The 25,049-nt window shown below is 34.2% G+C and overlaps 2 protein-coding genes across 3 annotated transcripts; one reads left to right on the forward strand and one right to left on the reverse strand.

Moving 5' to 3' along the window:
* Positions 1-353: 353 nt before the first annotated feature.
* On the forward strand, positions 354-13,615 carry alpha-PheRS (phenylalanine--tRNA ligase alpha subunit). Of its 2 annotated transcripts, none has more exons than XM_067263077.1 (12): positions 354-544; positions 4,346-4,483; positions 4,546-4,647; positions 4,726-4,844; positions 5,323-5,415; positions 5,484-5,612; positions 5,684-5,799; positions 7,992-8,076; positions 12,705-12,804; positions 12,899-13,064; positions 13,135-13,327; positions 13,394-13,615. In XM_067263077.1, the coding sequence occupies exons 1-12, from the start codon at positions 407-409 to the stop codon at positions 13,506-13,508; spliced, it is 1,494 nt and encodes a 497-aa protein (XP_067119178.1). In that variant the 5' UTR covers positions 354-406; the 3' UTR covers positions 13,509-13,615. The 2 variants fall into 2 exon arrangements, with proteins under 2 accessions (XP_067119178.1, XP_067119177.1); XM_067263076.1 differs by having other exon boundaries at positions 356-544; positions 12,896-13,064.
* Positions 13,612-25,040, reverse strand: LOC136969007 (intraflagellar transport protein 25 homolog). The gene is made up of 4 exons (XM_067263078.1): positions 24,663-25,040; positions 21,485-21,591; positions 21,342-21,410; positions 13,612-13,824 (listed from the first exon to the last, which is right to left on the reverse strand). Exons 1-4 carry the CDS (start codon positions 24,830-24,832, stop codon positions 13,679-13,681), a joined length of 492 nt encoding a protein of 163 aa, XP_067119179.1. The 5' UTR covers positions 24,833-25,040; the 3' UTR covers positions 13,612-13,678.
* Between the last annotated feature and the right edge of the window lie 9 nt (positions 25,041-25,049).

A 25,049-nucleotide genomic window follows, 5' to 3' on the forward strand; every position in this document is an offset into this window, starting at 1 on the left:
TATTACTAATATTAATATAATTAAATCATAAATAACTTGCAAATTACTCATATTTTTGCTACAAAATAAAAAAATTAATTAAAAACACCTTCAATTTACGTAATAATTTCTTCTCGATTATGGCGATCGGAACTTCTTCTTCCTTCTATTTCATATGGAGATGTTAGCTCGATCAGGCTCTTTCTATGGCGATCGGATGAAATGCAACGCATGTAAGTACCAACTAACTAATTTAACTTTGAAAATTGTACCAAATAACTACATTAAATTATTAATTATAGAAATTAAATTTAGGATATTAATTTAATTACAAATATAAATTTAAACAGAAAGTAATTTTTTCGATATATTTGATATTTTAAAGAAAGAAGAAGTCGACGCAAGGAGTCGCATAGGATGATGCAAGATGGCGGAGACCGCCGAGTTTATATTGAAGTTTTTGGAAGAAAACGGACGAGGAGACTCGTTAGATTTGGCTAAGAAATTAGGAGAAGATCATCAGAAAGTCGTTGGAGCTATCAAAAGTTTGCAGGCTCTCGGAGATGTAAGTAATGTGACATTTTTCTAAAGCAATTAACACGTGATTTTTTTAGTTGTAGCCATGTGCCAACGTGTTGTCATGGCTCGGCACATGTTTTTGTTGTAATTTACAGGTTTAGCTATATTTAACGGTTGATCGATTCTTACGATGAATTAATGTTATATATAAATCACACAGCTTCCTGTTTATTATTATATATTATATACATCCCATATTGAGCAAGATTTTATTCTTATCGGGTACATCTGCACCCTGCTAGAGTTATATCACATTTTTATATTAATAAATATACCAATGGGAACTTTAGATCAAGCTATGACCCTCAACATGATGGTCCTTTAAAACCTCTAAAACTTGCTGCAGTGTTGAATGATTTAAATAAAAGGAACAGCATCCTTAAAGTATTTAAAGTGAATATTTCCCTCTAAAAAAGGGTGTAAAATAATGCTCGTACAGTATCAGTTGTGGAAACTGTATAAAAATGTGTGTAGGCCTACTTTTCAAATTAAAGTTTCATTTTGCTGCAGACCCATACAAAACTGATCTCGTGTTCACATATCTTTGGAGTTCTCTTGTTTGCGATATCACATCATCTGTGATGTTGACATGAAAACTCTCTTTATTGGCTGACACTTTGTCGGCCAATGAAGGGATTGTATCGTCCTATGTAGGTGGTGCGTTTTCATATGCTAAATAGAAAGTTTTCGACAGTTAACACTATGTAAATAGCGCATAATTATTGCTTTGAATGCTGTGAAATAGTGCAGAGGTTTGTCAGTCGACAATTGTGAATTTGTTAGGAAAGAGATGTGAACATTAAAAAGCTGGATCGGGAGGTAAATGTGTTTTTATACCATACCAGGATAGAATACAAAAGCATCTTGGCCAGCATGAACATACTGGAAAGAGCAGACAGTTTTACACCTGTTTGCTCCTACTGCATAGATGGTAAGTTTATAGCTTACCATCTATGTAAGAAGTCATTATCAACAAGTAAAATATACAGACAGTAGCTTATCTAGGTTAAATGGTACAAAGACTGGAGCACTGATGTATGGAATTCTAATATAAACAGTATGACTCACATTAACCAGTTGACTGGTGTGCATACAATTAAAACATGTGGAATTCCATAAAAAAGAAGCCTGAGGAAGAGCCCAGAAGGGGCTACAAAAACATTTGCAATGTTTTCGTAGCCCCTTCTGGGCTCTTCCTCAGGCTTCTTTTTTATGGAATTCCACATTTTGAATAAATTTCAGTATGGAATTCCATTATGTTTTTAGATGAATGAGGTTTATTGCATCCAATGGCAAACTTTATGTTAGATATAGAGAAGGAAGAGTCTGTAACAAGTATTACTTAATGCAGACATTAAGATTTTTGTCTAAATTCCTACTAGACAAAGTCCTTTGTTCGTCTGCTACTTTTGACAGGGTTCGGTTGCATTTGTTTATTGTTCAACTTTCACTGTTTTCCATATTCACATTCCTTGACCTTTCCACCTGTCCATTTTTATTAAAGCACACCCATACCTCATATCATAGCCCCCAGAGAGATTTGAGCGGCAGAGGCTAACCAGGCTAATCTGACCTGATATCAACATCGTAATTTTAACCATATATATATAATTCTCTTCAGAACCCCAGTTAATTTGTGTCAAATCATTTTTGTACGAGAGCAATTGTAGAAGAGAAATAAAATGTTTGCAGACTGCATTTTAAATGACAATAGAAAAAATGTTTATTTTTATAATTTAAATTATCTATTTTATTTTGTAGAAGAAAGTTTACAAAAAAAAAATAAACACAGGTTTTTTGTCCTCGTAGAATTATTATTAGCATTTGCCCAGGAGACGGCAAAACAAAAGAGCTTTCTCATCTCGTATTGTCGAGAGGATAAAGAAGTTTATTATTTTATGTTGTATTTTATATATATATATTATATATGTAAAATAATTATAACGTTGATTTTTGTGAAACCATGTTGTTAATCTATAAGTATGGATTGTAGTTTGCTTGTCACTGCATAAGGGTTGTGTTTGTCTAATCATTCCATACTTTTAAAAGTGGTTAGAACAAGTGGAAAATAAACTAGACAGAAAGGGATACTACAAGCAGTTCTGATTGTTCTGGCTAACCGGCATAAAGTTTATCAAAAGTTAATTAGTCCTTGCCTGTACGAGCAATATCATCACATCCAAAAATTGCCACAGATCTTAACATAATACAATAACTTACTAACATAGACTCACACTAATGAAAAGTGCACCTTGCTTATTGTGAGACAAACACTGGGAAAATGACAATGATTGCTAATGGCACTCGTGAATAAATATTGTCTTACGGTCTGCTCAATTAATATAAGTATCATCAATTCAGCCTTTAATTACTCCGATATATGATTATCCAATGATACTTGTTTATATATCACAATTTATGTAATTGTTACAGCAGGGTGTATAAAACAAGAAAAGTTTTTGATAGTACTAAACAAATTTGAAATTTTGTCTGGAAATTTGTAAAACTGTAAACTACAGTGGAACCTTGCTTAACAAGCATAGTTTGTTCCAGAATCTTACTCGTAATGCGAAACAGTTTTTTTTCATATAAATTAATATAAAATACAATAATGCATTCCATGCTGGAAAAAAAATACTCTGATATTTTATGTATAACATTTATTCAAAGACAATTATACAGTATACATTATTAAGGAGCGTGAATCATCATAATGTTTTCTTCTAGCATGGAATGAACCAACCTGGAATGCAAGTTCGATTTGCAGAAAAAAAAATCACAGATAATAGTGAGGTTGGGCTGAAGTTTTCATCTCTAAAACATGAACATCGGACATTCAGTGCTGCCGTCCTATAAGCCTAGAAGTTTGACAATGACATTTGGAACATCAAGTGTGATTCCATGATATTCCAAAAGCCATTGTCAAACTTCTAGGTTTACAGGAAAGCAGCACTGAACGTCAGATGTTCATGTTTTAGAGATAAAAACTTCGGACACAACCTTGCTAATTAATTTTTAATTTAGACATTTTTAAAATTTAATTTGGAATTGGTCATTAAATTTAATACAAGATGACAGCATAACTGCCTACCTCTAGACAAATTAATCAATTTCTAATATTTAATTATAACCTTTACATAGCCCAAGAATTTGGCATATCTTTTGGTGTGTTTATTATATAACGGGCGATGGTTGTTGATGTTTATGCATAATATGTGTGAACACAAGTGACACTAAGATGCTAGCGGAACGAGTGCTAAACACAAACTGTGGAGCATGTGCACAATCCGAGATTTCTCCTCTTTTCGTCACTCGTTATGTGAAACATCACTCATTAAGCGAGTCATTTTTTACAATTTTGTTTTGCTTGTTATGTGAAGTGCTTGTTAAGCGAGGTTCCGCTGTATTTGTGAAAATGCCAAGGTTCTGGACCAGAACTTGTATTTTCTGTAGCAATGGATTGACTACTTCACAACTTTGGACTTCAGTATCTGCTTTATCGTCTTATGCTACTGGAAGGAATTTATATAGCATTTGTGTAAGGTCGGACTAAATCTTGTTCCTGGTCATCTAGCAATGGAGGCGGCTGGGTGATGAAGAGTGAGGATTGACACGTAAATCAAATCAATTGATTTGATTTACGTGTCAATCTTCACACTTCGAAATTCCTACAGTCGAAATTTGTTTCAAATGGGAAGCGATATTGTGACTTAAAAATTCTCATTTTAATAATTGTAATTTTGTCATCTTCATAAGTACTGTTAACAATTTTTGTATTTGACATAAGGTGATCTCTGCTCAGCAACAGAATCATAAGTACTGGGAGGTGACGGAAGAAGGGCAGGAAGTGATTTCCAGAGGGAGTCATGAAGCTCTACTTTATCATGCAGTACCCGAAGATGGAATATCACAGAAGGAACTTATGGTAGGTTTTTTAAATTATGAAAGTGTCAGAAAATGCTTATTTATTTATATAATTTTTTAAAGCAAAAAGTTCCGAACGCAAAAGTGGGCTTTAGTAAAGCCATGTCTGCAGGTTGGATTCGTCTCGACAAAAAAGTAGACAATGGTCCTAAGGTGTTTCGTAAAGTAAGTTTCACACGCATACAATTAAAGAAAATTAACTCTGCATTTTTCTTGTGATGACTTTTATTGTTGTGGCAATAGGTCGACAACATAGATGACGAAGTACAACAACTGTTAATTAAAATCAAAGAAATGAAGTTTGATGATGTTTCCGATAACCTGAAACAAGATTTAAAGAAAAGAAAACTTCTACAAGAAATGTAAGTGTTTTTTAATTTTTAGAATGGACAAATCTCTGTTTAAAATTGTCATCACTTCACACTCTTAAGTTTTTCTTTTGGTGATATAAATTTATTCAGAAAAAGCTATCATTATCCTCATTTTCTAGATTTAATCAATCTCTTATCTGTCACACAGTATTTGTTCACATGCTGTAAAAAGCATATATGCAAGTACTGTGTAATGGCAAACATTTCTCCATGCATAACTTATCTGTAAAGGTTTCGTACAGGAAAATGTAAATATTTTAATGGAAAGAATATCTTTATTTAACTTGAAACATTACGGGAATATGCTAGATTGCAAGAACAAGGTTAAAAATTTACAAATTTAGCAAAGCAAATAAGAAAACTTTCATGAGGATTTGTTATTGAAATATCCTCTATATTGTAACTTTTATACTAGTCGTAGTTCCATTTCAGTTAGAATTGAATCATATGAATAATTTTTCAATTTTAGCACCATAAAAAGTTACCAAATAGACAAAGGTAGCTCGTTCAGCACTTCCATCATGAAACAGGAAACAGATCTCACCTCCGAAATGATTTCCAGGTAAGTTTCTAACATGTCAAAATTACGAGCATTACAGAAGTGCAGCATTTTTATGATTTCTTTTAAAGTGGATCGTGGAAACAAAAATCCTTCAAGCCATACAATTTTGATGCCCTGGGCTTGCTGCCTGATTGTGGACACCTCCATCCGCTGATGAAGGTTCGCTCGGAGTTTCGCCAGATCTTCTTGGAAATGGGGTAATAAGAAATACCGTTTGAGTGAATTTTGCGTGTCCTAGAAAGATAATTTACTAATCCATTTTGAATAGTTTTGCAGAAATGCCCACCAATAATTTTGTCGAGAGCTCGTTCTGGAATTTTGATGCCCTCTTTCAGCCACAGCAACATCCTGCGCGGGATGAACATGACACATTTTTTCTATCTGGTAACCGTAGCTTTACTTTAGTTAAGTTTTTAAAATTTAAAACATAAAACTTGTATGGAAAATATCACTTATTAATTTTACAATGGCTTGGCTAGGATTTGCCACTGTTTTTTCATGCATTCACCTTAATTGCCATTCCTAAAATTTGATAATTCCAAAAATATCCTGCAAAGTTTCCTCTCTGTATAATATATTGTTTTGTTTACACAGCAATGTTGTTCTGTAAACAAAACAATATCTCATGCAATTACAGAACAAAGTTGTTCTGAAATGATGATATGTGGACAAAGTTTAAAGGGCTTCTTATAGGAGTTTTATGTATTTTTTGGGCATAAAATAATGCTGTGAAACCATTATAATTGTTGAAGGTTGTAGTGCACCAGGCTATCCTATCAAGACAAGAATTTGAGGTTATAGCACCTTCCAGATCACCATGTTATTATTGCACATAGCCGACAAACATCCATCACAATGCTTATCTCTTGTGAGATAGGCATTGTGATGGATGTTTGTCGTCACAGTCACCGTCTAGTATCTAGGGAAAAATATTTCCCTATTGCCATCTTCAATACCATGGGTAACATTATATATATATAGGAAGAGTGTGAACTAATAGTAGGAACTTAAAAAACAAGAATGAAGAACAAACCACTTTATTTGTAGAAAGTAGTTACAGTCTTCTACTATTTTTCCACATAATTGTCTTCTTGATACAGGCAGACATCGTACTGTGACACCAGCTTTTGTATACTCATCTCGAAGAACGTTGCTGCTAGGCCATTCAGCCAACCTTTAACACTGTCAGTCAGCGGTATACAGTGTGGACCTTGAAATTTGACGAAACTCCTCACTGAGCTCAGAAATCTCAAACTGACGCCTTTCTCGCACCAATTGATCCAATGTGTGAATGGTGCAGGAAATTCAAACAAAGACGTGACAACGTTCATGATGAGGATGGTCAAGGGAAGTGTGTGATGACCGACAATTTGGTGGACAAAGTGGATCAGTTGGTGCAAGAAAGGCAACAGTTTGAGATTTCTGAGCTCAGTGAGGAGTTTCCTCGAATTTCAAGGTCCACACTGTATACCGCTGACTGACAGTGTTAAAAGTTGGCTGAATGGCCTAGCAGCAACGTTCTTCGACATGGGTATACAAAAGCTGGTGTCACAGTACGATGTCTGCCTGTATCAAGAAGACAATTATGTGGAAAAATAGTAGAAGACTGTAACTACTTTCTACAAATAAAGTGGTTTTGTTCTTGTTTTTTTATTCTGTTTCGGTGGAGTTTGGAAAAAAAAATAACCCTCCTATAATCAAGATGGGTTGATGATGATGATGATAATAATAAGTGGTTAGGAGTTGAAAGTTGAAATTTGGTACAGTTAGGGTACATCATGAGAATGTACACTAAGAAGGGATTTTTTGAAATTTCCCCCTTGGGGGAAGTGTTAAGAGAAAGTGACATGCAAGATTTACAGGCACAGATGCAGTTTTTTGTGTTTTTGCAGGAAATTGGACATAGTTTTAGACCCATCTAAAAATTCTCTAATTAGTCTTGAAATGGAGACCTAATTCTTGCATTCCTTGAAAATGGTAAGATTGACTATAATGAAATAATCTTAATCTTCACTATCGTTACTTTTTGCCCAAGCAGCAACGCTGGGCTTATCTGCTAGTGTATTTATATTGTTATTTGTGTAACTTGATACTAAGTACTTCAGATGGGTACTTTTCCTCCACTAATTAGGCTGCAATTTGAAAAAATTTATGATTTGTAAATTCCCATTGTTGTCCCTTAATCTCGAGAACAAAGTTAGATAGATAAAAGATATGAAAACCTTAGGGGCAAGAAGCCTCAATTAACTATATATGAACTTCCAATGCAAACCGGATGTCATGTTATTTCAATTCAAAAATTTTTTGCCAAAAAGTGTAAGATGACCAGCAAGACTATTGTTAAAGGAAAAGTATGTTTTACAGGGGCAAGCCACTACTAATTTGAGATGGAGAGTATATATTTTAAATTAAATAAACAAAAAACGTGATTAAAAATTGTGACCTGGCATTGTGATGATGTCACAATAAGTAATTTCTCTTAGATTAATAAGTCTTGTTAATGCAGATTAGTAGAAAGGAATGACATTCATTAATATCTTATAAAAACTAACCAAAATAACTGGTTTTGATTTTAGATCCGCAATATTGCATCGATTTACCAAAGGATTATATGGAAAAGGTGAAGAAGGTACATTCTGAAGGAGGATATGGATCCATTGGGTATATTTTCTTAATTTGTATTGTTTTCATTTGATACCATTATATGCTTACAGATACTGAACTGATACAAACATGTCAGCATGTCAGAATATTCCCAATGTTGGAATTGGTTTGTTTTATAAATTGATGTTTTGATTCTGGTTTTCTTTGTTTTCTTGATAGTCACTATAAAACGAGAAAAGATCAGAATATCAATTTGTAAAGTTACTGGTGTTGATATGTCATTACCAGTTTGGTATCCGCTGATTGCTGAAGTTCTGCAATGCTGAGCCACAGTCCAAGACTCTAATTATCTGTCATAATTAGACTTGTTTTGTATGTGGTACATCCAAATAATGAGAGCTCGAATTGTCAAATGCTTTCATGTACTTTCTATACCATAATCAATACTATGCACATCTGATGTGCTGTTGTTCCTGCTATATCTTGCAAGGCTGGAATGGCACTAGAAATCCAGATCTGGTGTTGATGGCAGACTGGCAGTTGTGACTGCAAGAGATGCCCATCTTGAAGACCTGTTTGTCCAGTTTGACTTTTTTTTATGGTTGCCAGGCCAGTAGTAAATTGGGATAAAAACTCCTATGACACCACATTTTAACACAACATTGAAGATTTGAATGAAACATCAACAGATGAAGTGCAAATACAGTGTATTACTAAAATTAAAGCAGCAAACATAAAACCTATGTAAAACATCATCATGAAACATAAGTAACTGAAACTTGCACCATATGTAAATTGGTAAAGTATCATATCAATGAGGCATAATCATGGTGCATCCGTGCGACAAAATGTAATATACTGTATATAAACAATAATATCTGTAAACAATCGTCTATTAAGACCACAAATTGTGAGGTGTTGCTGATATGTTAGTAGCTTATTGGGCATGCCTTGGAGCAGGCATTCAGATGATTCATTGTGTTTTTGTCATGTACTTTTTGTGTGCAATGCTTAATTTTGGGGTTAGCAGTAGTAAGATCTGCTTGCAATAACCATTCCAGGAATGGTTCATTCTCTAATGTTTTTAGAGATTAGTATTTTAAATTAGCAGGAAATAGTACTTTGTGCATTTCTATTCTTGTCTACACAAATCTGTTAATATATGTTGATATTATTGTTTTGAAGCATTTACTTTTAAATTATTCTTTGCATTATGTAATTTGTAGACAACCTCTCTGTTTATAAAACAGATATTGGTTGGGTTGGGATGTAATGCTAGGATCTCCACTATTGGGTAATAGAATGATTCGTTTCTGTCTCCAAAGAGTTGCGTAGAGCACTGGTGTGCAAACTCAGGGTCGCCAAATTCAAATAAATTTATTTGACAATAAAATATATAAGGCTTTTCTTCAACAAGTATCAGGTACCAATATAATAACAAAATGAAATTATATTATTTATAAAAATAGAACTATATTTTTTACGAACACAATTGTTTGTATCTATTGCTTCGAACAACTTATGTGAAACTGGCTTTTCAAAATCATTTGCCATTAAAACAAAATATTGATATAGATTGGAACAAGAGGATGACTTACGGCTTGAGATTTCCAATACACATCCAAACATAGAAGCAATCGTGAGCTCTTTGCAAGTGCACACCTCACATTGAATTAAAAAACTTTACATCATAAGGAAAGTATTTTTCATTAAATAAATATTTATACCCATATGCATAAATAAAACCATTGTTTTATAAAATTGTGTGTTTTATTCAGACCTCTAATAAGGCAGAAACATAAGTGCAAATCCCAGAAAGAGTTTCACTTTAACTATGTTGACAATTTAAAAAATGTCTACTGTATCCAGGGGTCGAGACAAAATTTTACACAAAATGGGGGGAGTTGGAAATGAAAATAGTTTGCGCACCACTGGCAAACTAGAGGACCCTAATGTTGATGTCACTGCTTTATACATAATAAAATAATGTATACCCATGCCACGTATTATAGCTTAGTATAACTAAGGGAAGTCAATCTAGAGCAGTGTTTCCCAACGTGGGGCCCACACCCCACAGAGGGGCAATTCGATTGTTAAGGGGGGCAATTCGAAAATGCACTTGTCCAGAGTTAAAGTTAACCATATAGCCGCTGTACGCCATATTTATTGTAAATATTGATTTTAGTTAGTTTTAGTTTTCTTTGTTCTTCGTTTCCCATTCCTTCTAGAACTTTCCTTTATAACCCTTTTCCCTTGGGTAGGATTAACAATTCTGGGAACCACTGAGAACAAAGAGATGAACGAGGCCCTTAGGCTGGTGAAAGAGGAGAAAGGACATTCTTTGCCCAGACCTCGAGGTGGACAGACACAAGTTGTGGTGTTTCAGATCGCGTTTGGCAACGACTGGAAAGTGCAAGAGACTTTGATGAAAGGATCGGGTTTTCTCGTGGTTACCATAAAACAGTGTGGCAATTAAGTGCAAGAAAAACTTTAACGAACACGACAAGAGATCTTCCAAAAGAGTTCAACGTATATGTGGGGGGGAACATAAGAATTTTAGAAAGACTTAGGTGGGGCATAGCACAAAAAAGGTTGGGAAACACTGGTCTAGAGTATGCATTACATAATTTTGAGGGTTGGTATGTGCAAGATGTTATGGAGCATTACAGGGGAGTGGGATGATAGTTAAAAGGTGTAAAAATAGTGTTATGTAACATGGATTTGAATCTGCAGGAATCAATATATAGGATTAAAGATCCTTATAATTATTGAACTGCAATGAAAATAAATAATTTGAATTAAATTCTTTGTTTCAGTGCAGATTGTAAGTTAGCAGCATGACTGCACCACATGCCTGCTAATTAAGTTAATTCAATTGTATTTGAATAAAGCTAGACTGTCTTTATTTAATTTAACATGTGTAATGTAAAATACTTCACCAAATTATTATAATAGAAATTCTCAATCTCAAACATCCTTTGTTTACAGCAATCATTAGAAATTATGAGATGGATTCACTTTTGGTATTTTGTGTCATTACTGCCATTATAGAAATAATTCTACAGTACATTTGCAGCATTCAACAATATTTGATTATTAGTTCTTTGTATGTGAACAATATTATGCTTGAGTTTCCCATGAAAGTATTTTAATCATCTGTCTTGGATGTTGTCATGCTTATAATATTGCATCATGAAATTTTTTAGCTACATAATGTCAAGATATGTGGACAGTCAAAAAGTTCTGAAAATTCTGGTAAAGTATTGTAATGGTAGGACATATGGAAATGCTTACAATGATCATCTTCACAGTAGAACTCTTCAGCACACAGTTGCCTCATCAATCTTGCCATTGTTGGAAGTACCACTGGAAGGCTTCTTTTGGAATGTTCAGTTCAGCAGTATTTGTTTTTCAATCACCAGTCCATGGAAAATACTTATCTTATTTCCTCTGGCACAGTTGATTACAGGGATGTTTAAATGGTAATCTAGAGTTACTATATGTACTTTGTTCTGTACAGTAACTCTAGATTGGCATATTTAAACTTAATAAACAGGCATAATTCATAGTGCATATAATTACTTGGTCCACATAAAATTATTCGTAACTTTACCAGTCCGTGATGAGAAAAACCATTGTGATACAAATTGTGAGATTGTATCACCAACAGTGTTACTGGTCTTTTCTATGTTGTATATTTTGCATGGTTTGGAGGAAATGTTGACAAGTGGCAAAGGTGATTTCTGCAGCACAACAACAAAGAGTCATTTGTCACTTAATGTGCAGCAATTCCTTGCCAACAAAAGATTTCCCATCACCCCAACCACCATACTCACCCGATATCACTCGGAATGTCTTTTGGCTGTCCCCTACACTGAAAATGGGTCTTCGGGGGTTATATTTCACAACCATGGAGAGTATTGAATGGAATGTGATGGTTGAACTCCTGAATATTCCAAAATAAGCAGAATCCAATCATGGCAGAATCGATGGGGCGTGTGCTGAAGGGTCCTAATTTGAAGCTGATTAGGTAAGTGTTTCCATGTGTTCTACCATTTATAACACAATTCCAGGAACTTTTCGACTGCTTGTGTACATCATTATAGTAGTAGTCTTTGATATCAGTTAGCTAGTCCCGATTCTGTTTAAAATACATTTTGTATAATTATTGTTAATTGTCTACTTGGACTTATTAATAGGACTTTATACTGGTGTTTAATGATTGGCACAGTAATGAGAGTTAGTTCAGGAAAGAACAAAATTTCTTTATTATATCACCTGTAGTAATAATTTTTGTACACATATTATACGTGTTTCGGGCTAGATGCCCCTCATCCGCAATATTACTACCAAACACTAAAAAGTAACAATAACAAAACAAATAAGTTATTGTATAACTTAAAATTTCTTAGCAATAAAATACAATTTTAAAACTTACTGTAAATACATATTCCAATCTCTAGTATAACTGGATATTTCTTGTTTTACAATTAAACATTTCACTGTATAATTAAAATTAAATAAATAAAGTAAATAAAGACTGTAAATTATTAAAATCTAAATAAGTAAAGTCCAAGTAGACAATTAACAATAATAATAGAATTTAAGGACAGTAAGGCTTTTACAATTACATTTTGTATAACTTCATACCACATTATGTGAGCAACATATTTTTTTGTGTTTAGTTATCGTTATGATTGGAAACTTGAAGAAGCTCAAAAGAATGTTCTGAGAACGCATACGACGGCAGTCAGTGCTAGGATGTTATATAAATTAGCACAACAGGTAATGTTCAGTTTGGATATTTTGATTATATAAATTGAAAACTGCCAGTTCTTGTGCTTGTATGTAAAAATTAAACATACTTGTCTTACAGGAGAAGTTTACCCCAACAAAATATTTCAGTATTGACAGGGTGTATCGAAACGAGACCTTGGATGCCACCCACCTGGCCGAATTTCACCAGATAGAGGGAGTTGTCGCAGACTACAACTTGACTCTGGGTGATTTGATAGGCACGCTACATCAGTTCTTCAGTAAATTAGGTACGCGAGTAAACTTGCACAAAATTTATGCAAACTTTTTCAAATTAAATCTAGGAAAATTTTGTTGCAGGAATAGAAAAACTTCGCTTCAAGCCTGCTTATAATCCATACACTGAACCCAGCATGGAAGTGTTTAGTTATCACGAAGGCCTGAAAAAATGGGTGGAAATAGGGAATTCCGGTATCTTTAGACCCGAAATGCTTCTACCGATGGGTCTACCGAAACAGGTGACGGTCATTGCCTGGGGACTTTCCTTAGAAAGGTAATTCAAATTATTTTATTTTCCAAGTTTATTTCTTCCGGGAAATAATGTTCCATTATGTTCCAGGCCAACGATGATTAAATATGGAATCGACAACATCAGAGACCTTGTGGGCCACAAAGTGAATCTACAAATGGTCTATAATAATCCAATCTGTAGGCTCAATGAATCAAAATATTAAATTTGTATTTAAAATGTTCTCCGAGCTATTGAGTACGTTGTGTTGTAAAAATATTTATTGCAGGTTCTAAATAAGTGAGCAATAAATCATTTGATGCTGTTAATAAATATTCTATAAATATATTTTTTAATAATTTAAAACTGATAACAGTATGAACATAATTTAGTATATTACATTAGTGAACCATCCACTTGAACTTTGTACACTGCGCAAAAGTGATCATGACCAGCTTCTATAGTGAAACGTAAATATCTTGCTTCGTTCCTTTCATTTCCGAATGTCACTTTTTGTAGACTGCCATCAGTGGCCTGTAAATCTGAAAAATTTATATAATTAAAATCAAAAGATTATTCATTTCAATTAAGAAAGAGAGAAAATGCAGTGAGGAGGTATCTTTGGCATGATCTATGCCTTTCTAATGCAGTAAGATTGTGTGTGTAACAGTTGCATTATCAGTAAGTACAGAGAACAGTTATCATCAATGTAGATTAGGTATAACAGCACTTGTCTAAAATACCTGAATTAATAAGTTAGCTCTGCAATTATTTATTCTGGGATTGACATTAACACATCTTACCATTAATTTCAGATTAAATTTTATCTGCAGCAGTGTTTTGACTGTGCTCACCTAAGATAACAAGCATGTATGGGATGTCCACTTAAATATCTATCCAGAGAGATCTTCACACTATTGCATAGATGCATGTTTATTCTAGTGCTAAAATAAACAAAGGAACTTATTACTCCTATAGGAATTGCACTTGTACAAATACCAACTCTATAGCTATTTAATGCATTAAAAATTTCATTTAAGACAATTGAAAATGTCTGAATATCTTCCGAAGAAGATATTTTTTCCTGCATTAGATTGTTATAAAACATGTTCAAAACAACAAAATAAAGCTCACTTTTTGTGAAGTGGGTATTTAAACAGTCTTCAGTGAAAATACTAAGATGTAGACCAGTGATTCCCAAACTTTTTCAAGCCACTGCCTCCTTAGTTTCATAAATTTATATCCAACACCCCAATTTGTTTTCCCTTGTATGAGAAAGGCTTGGAAATATTCTTAGAAAAGCTTTTCTACAGACCTCACAATTTGTGTCCCTACCATACATTGTTCTCATCGTCTTTAAACCATTAAACACAATGTTTCTTCTTACTAGTTTTAACAGAGAAAAGATTGTCAGTGACCCATACAGGTCTGGCCATAGAATGGGGCCTTGTCCCATCCAACAATTATCAAACTATTCTGTGAACCACAATAGCATGCCAACTCGTTCCCGGACATTTCTGTCTGGGAATGAGCTGGCATGCTATTGTGCTAGAACCAAACCTGCTGGAGTTACACCAATGGTAAGTTGTTCAGCCATTTGTCCAGTCATTTAGGATGTTTGGATATTGGTCACTCTTTGGGATACCATTAATGAATTTTGGGCCAAGAAGCTACTCACCCTAAATTTGATACAAGATGTTTCAGATAAAACACATTTGATGTCGCATATATTATGTCCATCACAAAGCACACACTGCCCAGTGGGTGCTCATCAATCCATAAAATGTTCTGCAGTTATAGTTCATTATGCTTTAAACTTAACATGTTGCACCATTCAAATTCCTGTGTGGCATCTAGGGTTTCTCATTTCCAGGATGAGATAATAAAATAGAATTTCATATGAATTAAAATCATACAGGAATATCATAAATTTGAATAATTTAATTTATTTTTTAGTAACTAAAAGTTTAGGGCCAATCTCACCCATATGGACACATTAAGCTCAATTAATTTATGTTCTACATTAGAAGATGAAAGTAAAAGCGTTTCATTGGGAGTTTTAATGAACTTAATAATGATTACAAAAAAAATACTATTTGTACTATACTATACTAAATACTATACTAAAAATGAAATAAAAAAGAGTATTCTCTGCTTGTACTATACTATACTATACTAAATACTATACTAAAGATGAAATAAAAAATATACTTATTCCATAAATTTAACGAGAAAAAAGACAATTATTTTGAATTGAACAAAAAATACTTCTCCAAAAAAAGAATTATTTTCAGTTGAACAAAAAAATACTAAAAAAATTTAAGAAAAAATCTCTCTCTCTCAAAAAAAAAAAAAAAAACTTAGAAATTTTCATAAGAAGACTTCAAAAAACAAAAATGATCGATACTTCGATCACTTAATTTAGTTCTCAATTTGGTCACAAAAAGACCTGCAGCTGAAAATGCCCTTTCAGACTCTATTGAGGTGGGTGGAATGGTTTTCAAAGCTCTCAAAAGAAGAGAAATTTTCAGAGATTTTATGCCTGCTTTTTTTGAAGATTGCTAACTCAGTTTCTAACTGCCTCCAGCACTTAATTCTTTGTTTATTGCTCTCTGCTCTTGTTGTATTCTTGATCTCTTGGATGCTTCGATATGCGTTTAGCTTGTCGGCTAAATTCATTTCATTCGGTAGTGTGACAGTCTGTGATTCTTGTACATATCTGAGTTCATTACCTTCACTAGAATCAGAAATATCTGGTTCTCCAAAAAGGCGATCAACCATTTGTTTTGCTGATGAAATTATAATTTCCTCAGATTGTTGGAATGCGCTGTCACTCTCGAACTTCTTATATTTGTTTTCATCAGTGAGGTAAAGTAACAGTCCCATCAATTTTTCATTCCTTTTCTCTTTTATGCTGAGAACAAAATATTCATGTACTTTTTTAGAAAAAGCAGTGTTTAATTGTTTTAATTCATTAAAAACGAAAGAGGTAATATCCTCTGCTGAAAGTAGAGTAGATTTTCTTCTACCTAGCTTTTCAACAGCTAGTTTTAAGGGTTCTAGTGACGCCACGATGTCATTAATTACATCGACTTCTTGTTTTTCAAGGCTAAGAGTACTATTTTTATCTTCTTTGAGATCAATGAGAGCTTTCAACACGGATGGTCTTATCTTGATATATCGTTCTAGAATAGCTAAAAGACTATTCCATCTGGTTTTTGAATCCAACATTAAATGCAAGGGTTTTCCATGATCCGGTTTAACGTATTCTTGTAACACATTATTCTTCACAGGTGACTTACGAAAGGTTTTAGCTATCTGTCTGACTTTATTGATGATTTGAGAGACGTCAATTTCACACAATTCAGATGCTATATCTATTTCAAATAGATTTTCATTAGAGTGTTCATATTCTGAAATAAAATTTTCAACCTCCAATACCTTGAGTGAAATCTTCACTTCCATCAATGTTATACTCATCTCTTTGGTGATCTACTTCTGGCTGGTTTTCATCAATAAAAGGGGATTGTAAGGTGGGTAGATGATTTCTGATACAAAGCATCATACACTGGTAAGTGGATTCCATGTGCATAACACAATTGGTGCTCACATTGAATTAATCTTCCCATTTTTTCATCACAGTTGCACCATCAGTTACACAAGCCAACCACGTGTTTTTCCAAAGAAATATGAAATTCAACTAACTTTTCTTTCACCACATTAACAGCAACTTCAATGGATAGAGAACCAGAAATCCTTACCATTCCTAAATTCCAAAATTTTCCCTTCCCTATGTGTGCAATAATATTCATATATTGGCGATTGTTTAGAGAGGAGTACTCGTCTAATGATATACTAAACCTTATTCCTGAAGTTATTTTCTCCACAATTTTAGAAATCAAACTTTTATTGGTTTGTATTGTGAGTGAACCAGATCCATGACATGAGTTGGATTTGTTGGCAAAGTATACCCTTTCTCTGCCAAAGATTGCCTGATATATTCACTTTTTGCAATAGAATTAATAGCTATACCATCTAGCGTAGACAACTTTATAACTATTTCTTGCAAAGTAATCTCTTTTATTAAAAATGATGATAAATTTTGCTGAGAGGCTTTCCTCTTGTTACTGCTACATCCATGTTCTTCACTTTTATCATCAGAATCACTGGTAGAAGACTTGTTTATATTGTGCTTAGCATGCAGGTGTCTGATAAGACCACTAGTAGACCAACCTTTGTATTTTATCTCAGCTTTACAGTTTTTACAGGCTGCTGATTGTTGTACTTGGTTTTTTAAAAAATGTTTCCAAACAAATGACTCTGACATTACAACGGTTTGATTTTATAAATTATATTAGAATAAATTGTTGTAAAATATGAGTAATTGAGTAATAAAGGAATTTCAAATGATCACACTTAGTTACAAACAATAAAATATAAATGGGAATATAAGCTTTAACAAATTCCTTAACTTATAAATGCAAATTTGAAACTAAAGTGCAATGAGTGATATTTACTTTCAGCAAATGGTCTGCTGCTCAATGATGCACAAACACAATACATAGATATTACACAAACTAACAAGTACAGACTGATAAAACATAGGTAATAATATGCAACATGAAACCTCAAAATTTCTCTCTTAGGTGAGTCTTCAAAATGCAACTTTTCGTATAATAAATGGTAGAAAGAAAACCTGAAATGATAAATTATTATTGAACTGCGAGATTTTCCGGGATTTTTCTCGTAGGGAATAAACGGCAGGAATCCCGGGAAAGAACCCCTAGTGGCATCCTTTGCATGTTATGCCATTTGCAGATAGCAGTAGAATTGGTGCATGTCATTACAATGTAATATTCAGTGTATTTGTGTCTGCTATAGTCCACAGCCAACAAATCTAACCTAACCAATGCTGGAAAGAGATCTCTTTTGCCCCTGGACAGATGCTTAACTGGGACCCTGTGGAGCTTGGACTTTTTGAAAATGATATATTTTTCTCCTAAAGCCCTGGTCACACTATGCGATTTCCAGCTGTGCGGGCAACTGCAACCACGACGGCTGTTCCCATTAACTAGTAATCCCCCCTCAAAAACCGGCGCGACTGCAACTGCAACTAGAAACAAAAAGTTTGTTCTACTCGCGCCAATTGCAAACATGCAATCCAATCAGCAAACGTCATATAAATTATTTATATGAATTATTCAACATTGAAAATAGTTCGTCCTTGTGGCGGATAGTTAGAGCAGTGTTCCGCAAACTTTTTGTATTCAAGGTACACCTACCAAATCAAGAAATTTTAGGGGTACACCAAAGAAAAAAACCAATGTTTATTTAATATTTATTTATTATAAAAATCAGTACAATGTTAAATGAGAAATGTGAGCCTGCTTAACTGAGCACAGGTGATCAAAATTTGGAACAATCGTTGATAAAGCTGCTCTCATCTCTTGGTCGATCGTCCTCAGGCGATTGACCAAGAGATGAGAGTTGAAAACCCCAATTCGCATAAGTAGGTTGTGGCAAATGGTAAGAGAATTGCAATAGCACGCTTTGAAAGCAGTGGATACTCATTTTTTATATGCAGCCAAAAATGTGCTAGCTCTGTTTCAGAAAATTTTAGTTTTAATGTCTGATCAGTTTTTAGCTCCATGAATTCTTCCTGCTCGTTTATCGGTAGGTGTCCAATGGAAATGCTATCTGAGAATGGATTTCATACCCAGTCCATAAGTTGCAGGTCACATTTAGGAAAATAAGAGTTCATTTTTTCTCCTAATAGCTCCAAATGTTTCACTATCAAAGCCTGCACTTTTTTTCTGAATCAGCAGCCATGACATTTGGGAACATTTCATTACTACCATTGGTAGCATGGCTGATACATAACACCAATTTAGCACGAAAGCTTTCAATCTTGTCCAATAACGTTAAGATATTAGAATTCTTGCCTTGCAGTTTTTTGTTGAGCTCATTTAAATTGGCAAATATATCTGCCAGATATGCAAGTTTTGCTACCCATTCTTCTCTTTTAAACAGAGAAGCAAAATCTGAACCCTGGGCCTCTAAAAAAGTCTGGGTCTCATTTTTTAGCTCGTAAATTCGAGAAAGCACTTTTTTGCAAGAAAGCCATCGTACTTCTGTATGAAACAGAAGTGACTGATGATCTGCTCCCATTTCCTGACACACAGCATTAAACAGACGAGAGTTCAGAGGTCGCGACTTGATATAATTGACAATTTTGACGACTTCTTGTAGGACAGACAACAATTCATCAGGCAGAGACTTTGCCATCAGTGCTTCCCTGTGTAAAAAGCAATGTACATTTTTAATATTAGAATTTTTTCAGAAGCCCTGGTTATAAATCCCCTAATTTTTCCCGTCATTGCTGCTGCTCCGTCTGTGCAAATGCTTATGCAGTTGTGCCATTCCAAATTATGCTCACTGAAGTACTGGTCTGTTACTTTGAATATTTCTTCTGCAGTGGTATAACCAGGTAGTGGCAGACAAAATAAAAAGTCCTCTTTTATTTCATATTCGTCAGTGTACCTCACATTTGATATGAGATGCGCGTGACCACTGATATCAGTAGCCTCGTCGACTTGTAGCGCAAAAACTCCACTAAGCCTTAATTTTCCAATTAACATTGATTGAATGTCGCTGGAAATATCATTAATTCGACGTGAGATCGTATCTGCTGACGCAGGTATTTTTTCAATTTCCTTAGCGGCTTCTTGGCTAATCATAATCTTGACAACTTCTTTGCAGACAGGTAAAATTAAAGTTTCAGCGAGAGAATGAGGCTTCATGGATTTAATAAGCATGTTAGCAATCACGTAGCTTGCTTTCTGCGCTTTGTTTGATGTTTTGAAAGACAAACTCATGAGAGTTACCTGTCTTTCAAACGTTGAAAAAAGGCTTTGTCTTTTTGAGCCACTGATGGGTGTTTAGTAGTTAAATGTCGTAAAAGTTTACTGGGCACCATAGAATTATTACCCAAAGTTTCTTCACAAAGACATTTTGGGATTGGGCATGATTCGTTTCCGCAATATATAAAGCCATAATGTACAGAGCTCTCGTCATATTTTCGATTAACAAGCTTAGGTTTTTTCTTCATTGACTCTGCTTCTTGGGAATCATTAGTTTCACTTGACGAACTTGCGGTACATTTAAGAAATTTATCCATTATATACACACATGCATTAGGGTCTACTTATTTGTAATGAAAAAAAGTCAAATACGTTTGCGACGACACAATTACAAACTTGCGGCTAGTTACTGGCAAAAAGCAATTTGTTTCAGTTTACAAAAGCATGTGACAACGATGACTAAGAGGGGCGTAGCATTACAACATTATATTGACACGTGCATACGTGCAGTGCGCGGGTGGGCTGTCCCACTCCTCATGCAACGAAGCGCTTCGCTCGCATAACTCTCAGCTATGTGTAAGTGCATTATCTTCACAAAACTTGACATTTTCCTGTGGCACACACTTTGCGGAACACTGAGTTAGAGGATTTATACTTTTACAGAATCGAGATTGATTGAACTTATTTGGGCTCACGAATACCTGTGGGATTTTAATTCTTCGTTTTATCGAAGATTTTATCTTTTTGTGTATTCTCGCCAGCTATATCAAAATAATTGCCTTTTTTTATTTTATTCATTCCAGAAAAGGAACTGCTTACCATTTTAATAAGAAAAGTGGCTAAAATTCCGTAAATACTATGAAGTAGAACATAAAATGTTGGTAAACTCACGAAGTAGTCAAAAACAAGCTATTGTAATTTTATTGGTTTATTATACGGTCACATGTTTCTGAGTTGCAACATCAACAAACAATGTGTGACCACGAGAACACGCGCACAACTCGCGCTTGTTGCAGTTGAGGTCGCCTGCGCGGCTGGAAATCGCATAGTGTGACCAGGGCTAAAGGATCATTGTGACAAAATTAGTATATAGTGATTTGTGCAAGAAGAAAATCCTTTATCATCTCATCAGACAGTACAAACTTATAAGTGCTATTTATATATGTAATACGATACTAATCATAAGAGATCAAATTAACCTATTTCAGCATAAGGTTTGAATTCTGTGGGCTCAGATTCCGACGACTTCTCTGTTGTCAGCCTCTTTACTGAAATAAATAAAAAAAAATCTATAAATATTTCTTTTTACCAGTTAGAATTACTATATCAAAGTAAAACTTACCATTATAACTGTAGAAAGTTACATTTTCAACTGTTGTAATGTTAGGTAGAGCCAGTACAAAGCTCTGTGGATATAGGCCAGTTGTACTCCAGAAAGTATTGAGCTTCCTAAAAAATATATATATATATATTTATTTCATATTAATGTCATGCATAATATTTTCTATATAATTTTATTAGCAAATTACAGCCAAGTTTTAGAAATGTAACATTTCAAAAGATGATACCTTAATATTGATTGCTTTTGAACTCTTCTGTCTATACGGCCTGAGGGTCATAGTCCTAATTCATTAATAAATACCGCATGTACACAATGATTGTGCAGTATGATGACGTTCAAGAAAACTCTCTTCGTGCAGAACTTTTAGAATGTTTGCTTGCCGATTGAGCCAACATAGAACTCGTTGATTCCGTGTTCTCCCGAATTAAGGCTTTGTGGTTTTAATATGCATATAATGCATTTGTATCATGTGGATTTTGTGAAATAAAAGAGTGTCTAAAAATAAGGGTGTCTATTTACTTATGGATTGTCTCTGTACTTGTTCTATGTTCACAATGTAACCAGAATTATTGATATACTGAGAATAAGTCAATTTAAAATGAGTCATTGATATCAAATAGTGTCATTTTTGATATAATCTTGTTAGTAAAAATACAAACCATTTAATTTATATGCCTTACAAACAAGAAACTTTATTATTCATTGCTGTTTTCTATTTAATCTTTTTCCTATAGAAAAGTATGAAGGTTCGATATGCATGCTTGAAGCAGTAGTTCAATAGAGAACAAGTTTGGAGAATCAAGTGGATAGGCAATGTTTAGTATCTCAGCTTTGTGAGCCTATGAAATGACATACAGTCAAGTATACTTAAGACACAATATTGCCAGTAGTCCCTTTCTTTTAATCCTGAACTTTACACATAATTTCCTTTATGCAATGGCCAATTTTTAGAAATAAACTTCTGTAATAATATTTATATCCAATGAAGAAAACTAATGGATAATACTACGTCTAAAGCTAGTATTTTCTTTATTAGATGTTCTGTTAGTACAACTAAATATCCTAATAGTTAATGCATTATATAAATTGTTGAAAAAGACATTTTTTACCATAATTTGGCTGAGAAATTTATTGCTTTTATTATGCAAAGAAGTTTCTTCCAAAACAGCAATTTTTCCAGTTTACAGCAGAAACTTTGATCTACTCTTGTAAGAGAATGGACACTTATGACTTTTCATCATTTTTGATTTGAGTATTGTTCTGTATTAACTCAAGACTGATGTAAAAAAGCAAACTTTATTACAAACTATGTGCTAATGTCATAAATTTATTCAATTTGCTTTTGTAAATATATCATTTAAATAATTAAATATTTTTATATAAATTTAGAATAAAACTTGTGTAATAACTCATCACTTAAACAATATATAAACTATCAAATAACCAAACAGGAAGAAAAGTTTAGCATTCCTTTATATGCCAGTTAATTAGGAATGATTACTAATTCTCTATGCATAAGATGATGATATTGTTTGATGGAGTGATCTGAAGCAATATCGTGTAGGAATCCTATCAATATTTAAATTGAAAATGAATGACCTGCACTCTGGCATCACTAAAAGATTAATTATAGTATTTGAGCCTCTAAATAATTAGTGTTATTTTCAGTAATCTTGTTCCATTAGTTTGATATGAATTTTAGGTGGTCTGTTATCATCTGGGTACCTCTTTGAATATAAATATTGTATAAGGATACAAATTAAAAGGACAGCAAATGATACACAAATATTTTACTATTCTATTGATACAATACTATTTAAAATATATAATCTGTTATATAAAGTTTTTCTGCTCTTGCACTACAATAAAAATACTAAAGTGTAGGTTGTAAGTCTAAAAAGTATCTTGATGATTTCTTATGGTATCTTCACCATACAAAGCCTCCTTTTTTGGGGAACTTCCTTAGCAAGAGTATATTCTACAGTAAATCTGGAGACTAATCTGTCAGTTCATCACCTATGCATTTATCATGTAACATCATCCTAGTCCATGGTTTTAACAGTTGCATCTGCTAGAAACTGCTTTAACAAATTCTAATCAACACAGGAATGCAGAGAAAAATTAAAATTTGTACAGAGAGTGGAAAGGCATATATAGATAACTGCTAACTAGAATGCAGTACCTACTCTACATGTTATCAAATTGTGTGATTGCACTGCATGCCAAGAGAAAATGGGTGCAAAACTTACACTATTTATACATTGATTATCAAGCTTGGCACACCAAAAACAAGAGCCAATAATGAATTTCATAGCCATTCTGTTTGCCACATTTTAAATCATTAAAACTTAAATACATGGAAGTCAAAAAGTTCCCAGAATTGTAGTAACTGTTTCTTATAGTGCAGTAATGCTAGGACACACAGAAACACTTACCTTTAAAGTTGGATCCTTTGGCACACACACTCACCTCATTGACTCTGCCCGTTTATCAGAAGCACCATTTGAAGCCTTCTTTTGGACTATTAAGAAGTCTGGCCATCATACTTGATCCAATACCTTCCACGATTGCAAAATGTGTCTCCGAGGCCCATTTTCACCATATAGAATGGCCAAAATTCACCCAGAGAGAGATGGAGCAAGTACGGGTAAAGGAAGTCTCTTGTTGGCAAGGAGTTGCTGCACAAGTGACCCAATGCATTATTGCCATGCAGAATCACCCTCGTTGCCACTCATCACACCATTTCCCCCAAACACATCTCACAACCTAGCAACGGCCAGTAATGCCATCCGGGTGGTACTAACTCACATTTTGTACTGCTCAGAACTCCCGAACATTCCAAAAGAAGCCTTCCAATGGTGCTTCCAAAACTGGCAAGTGTGTGTGTGCCAAAGGGCACCTTGACAGAGATTACACGTTTCCATATGTCCTACCATTACGGTATTGAACACGGGTACGAGCTCCATAATTTCTCCACCTTCATTGACAACATCTACTTTAATGCAGATATTAATCAATAACTCTGTTTAATTTCCTCTTCTGAGCAACTTCCCACCTCCACCAAGTTATGTCAACATTCTTTTATATAATAGACTCTATTATTTCTTTTCAAATTACATCCTTCCATCGATCTCTATTGAATTACAGAGTCACGCCAACTTCTTCATCGTTGACTTACCCGTCTATCATGTTGTTTGCGGGAAAATTCTCGTGCTGTGAGCTCACCATAACGATTTGAGCGCCATTAGCAGTCAAGGCGATGTCTTGCATTCTGACGACAATCAACTCTTCAGAAAACGGCCCGGCCCAACCTACCATACCTCCCTTCTCTTCGTCTCTAGTTGCCATGGCAACGACGAAAAACAAGGCTTCGAACGATCATACGCGCATCGTATTTAGTGACCGATTATATATTAAACGAGTGCGTAAATTGACGTGTCGCTTGCAATCTGTCCTCCTCCGTACTGTTTCACCAATTACGCATTATGAAATGCGATGTACCGTGAGTTCAATACGTGCGCGTAGTTTTTAAAAGTAAACGTTTACATCGATGTTGTCATGGTTA

This window comes from Centruroides vittatus, unplaced genomic scaffold, assembly GCF_030686945.1.
Source record: "Centruroides vittatus isolate TY-2023 unplaced genomic scaffold, ASM3068694v2 contig_1683, whole genome shotgun sequence".
Classification (NCBI taxonomy): Eukaryota; Metazoa; Arthropoda; class Arachnida; order Scorpiones; family Buthidae; genus Centruroides; species Centruroides vittatus.

Coding starts and splice junctions, on each gene's coding strand:
- alpha-PheRS (XM_067263076.1), top strand. CDS start 407: ATGGCGGAGACCGCCGAGTTTATATTGAAGTTTTTGGAAGAAAACGGA. Junction 4,845..5,322: donor AGAAAACTTCTACAAGAAAT/GTAAGTGTTTTT, acceptor TTTCAATTTTAG/CACCATAAAAAGTTACCAAA. Junction 5,613..5,683: donor CAGATCTTCTTGGAAATGGG/GTAATAAGAAAT, acceptor CATTTTGAATAG/TTTTGCAGAAATGCCCACCA.
- LOC136969007 (XM_067263078.1), bottom strand. CDS start 24,832: ATGGCAACTAGAGACGAAGAGAAGGGAGGTATGGTAGGTTGGGCCGGG. Junction 21,411..21,484: donor AACTTTCTACAGTTATAATG/GTAAGTTTTACT, acceptor TATTTATTTCAG/TAAAGAGGCTGACAACAGAG. Junction 13,825..21,341: donor CAAACCTTATGCTGAAATAG/GTTAATTTGATC, acceptor TAAATTTTTCAG/ATTTACAGGCCACTGATGGC.